This window comes from Haliaeetus leucocephalus, unplaced genomic scaffold (genome assembly GCF_000737465.1).
Source record: "Haliaeetus leucocephalus isolate CR32 unplaced genomic scaffold, Haliaeetus_leucocephalus-4.0 Scaffold181, whole genome shotgun sequence".
In the NCBI taxonomy this organism is placed as follows: domain Eukaryota; kingdom Metazoa; phylum Chordata; class Aves; order Accipitriformes; family Accipitridae; genus Haliaeetus; species Haliaeetus leucocephalus.
Window position 1 is genome coordinate 401,966 of NW_010972617.1, and position 2,450 is coordinate 404,415.

The 2,450-nt window shown below is 44.9% G+C and overlaps 1 protein-coding gene across 1 annotated transcript in view; it reads right to left on the bottom strand.

Annotated features, from left to right (window-relative positions):
* The window catches only part of LARP1B (La ribonucleoprotein domain family, member 1B), a 34,588-nt gene extending 33,645 nt beyond the window's left edge, over positions 1-943 (bottom strand). Inside the window, exons 1-2 of the mRNA XM_010564503.1 lie at positions 809-943; positions 419-577 (exon numbers count right to left, since the gene is read on the bottom strand). Coding sequence (XP_010562805.1) covers positions 419-577; positions 809-943 — 294 coding nt within the window. The remainder of the gene's footprint in view (positions 1-418; positions 578-808) is intronic.
* Between the last annotated feature and the right edge of the window lie 1,507 nt (positions 944-2,450).

The window sequence follows — 2,450 nt, forward strand, 5'->3', positions numbered from 1 at the left end:
GCGGGGCTAGCCTGTCACAAAAAACGTCACCGTTTATTTCGGTGGTTTAAGCACCTTTGTCAGTAACACCACCACCACCCCCCCCCCACGCACACCCGTTCTGACCTCGCCTTAATGAGCTTGCGTTAATTACAAAGAGTTACGAACGGTGCGCTGAGGTGCCAAGCGGGCGGGCGCCCACGGGCGCCCACCCCCGGGGGCAAACCCACCCACGCAGGAACCCCGGCGATCCCCGCTGCTGCTGCTGCTGCTGGAAGAAAAAGAGTAAATCCATCGCCCCACCGCTGCTTTCAAGCGGGGGCACGGCTCAGCTTTGAAAACCTCATTAGAGGGAGGAGTAATTTTTATATTTTTTTTTTAACAGTAAATACTACTACGTCGAAACTGGCTGCTTGAGTTCCTGCTCTCCATCCCAGACCTTTAAGCCCTCACGTAACGCTGACCGGACATCGCGCTTCCATAGGTCTCGGCCATACTCGTACCCTACGACAAGGGTCTCCAAATACAGGAGGAGGAGGATGAACGCGTTTCGCCGAAGCGAAGGACTTCTCCGGTTCAGCGCTTGCAGGAGCACGGCCTAAAAAACGTGTCCAACGGGCACCCGAGAACATACGTGGGTCCAAGTAGCGAGGGAAGCGCGCATCGTTTGAGCATCGCAACAGAGCGGTACCTTCGCTACTGCACTGTGTCTCCTCCACTTTTTTGCCCAAGAGCTCCCAGAAATCATCTGGCAATGGCACACGTGCACTTGTACCACGCTTGCTGGATTCGTCGGGAGGTTATACCCGCACCTCTGCCTCTGCCTTACCCCAGAAGCACTATGGTCAGAGAAAGAGGAAAGCCACTGCAGCGTGAAATTAATCACCCCTTTCCCTCTTTGCAATCTCCACAAATTCTCCTTGATTACACCTTCAGACACCCTTTCCTCTCCCATTTCTTGCATTCCGTCTCTCGGGCCTCTTCTACTCCCTTTCCTATAAAAGGTCTTCCAAAATAAAATTAAAAAAAAGAAAAGCCAACATCTCTCTAATGAACTAAGCAAATTCTTAAATAGGCTTTTATAAAGCTAGTCAAATATTTTTGAAGTTGTGTCACAAGTAACCAAATGTCCAGTGTTTCGCAGCAGCAAAATATGTTCTGTTTGGGATAACATTATTCTCTGCTTTAATGAGATTGTACACACTTCTACCCCTTCAACAGAAAAATAAACCCCAAAACCAAAAAACCCCACAAACCCACCAAAACCCCACCATAGCTAACACTTCTTCAGGCACCAAGGCATTTTTAGGATGATCCTGGAAGCGTGGGTACAGTAGCAGCTCAAAAGAACAGAGGCCATCTTCTACACCACCAAGCACTTCAACTGTCCCAACCTGCAGAAGCGGCTCATGGACACCTCGGTCAGGTGTGAGGAGATCAGATCACCCGGTGGAGGCTCAGGTCTACCTCAAAGAAGAAACCCCTCAGGTGCTTGCTGCTGTGTTCCAGATATTTGGAAATTAACGACCTTTTGTAGTAAAGGCTTGAAATTCAAACATCTACCACAATTGGTACGCTACCATAAGCAAACCGCATAGACACTTTAATGCACGTTTCTGTAACTGCAGATTTAAGCTTCAAATATTGGTAGTAAGTGAGGAATTTCTCTTTTCATAAATAGAAAAAAAATAACTATTGCTTCTAAGCACTTTTGTACAATAACTGACACATGTATTCTTTCTTCATTTTAAATTTATACCGAGAAAAAATGTAAAATGATTAAAATGAAAGCAAATCTTCAAACTCTTAGAAACATTTTTCTTTGCAACTAAGAACTCGATTCTTTTGGATGCAATAAATTTACTAATCAAGGACATGCCAACTGCACAGTGCAAGTGACAAATTTATTTGAAATGGAGGAAACCATTTTTAGTGAATAAGTTTGACTGGGAAAAAAGCCAATATCTGTGTACATTTACATCTACATTCCTGAAAACAGGCGTATCGGTCACACCACCCGTTCAAAACAATTTTCACATCTTTTATTTGGTTTCCCAAACTCAGAAGTTAAGCAGAGGTTAGAGTGATACCAAAGCACACAGGCCCTACCTAAGTCACTGGTAATAACATGATTAACCTCCCGTTTCCTCTTTTTTTCTCGTACCAGCATTAGAAGATAAGGAAGCAGATGCGCCGGCCAGCCAGGACTTCAGGAACACTGCAATACTGCAGTACAAGAACCTGCATAGACCAGGAAAAAAGCAGGAAACTGATTAAGAGTTAACCACGTGGGGGCAAAAAAACAGTAAAGCTAACCAGTAATGTTTTTGTACGTATGGTTTTGCTAACTTTGTGGTAGTAGGCAGCTTACTGTATACTTTATTGGATGGACTGGGCCTGAAGAGTGTATAAAAAGCTTTTACAGTTGCCCAAGACTCATCCTTAACTCTTTGTCCACTTTGTATCATCCC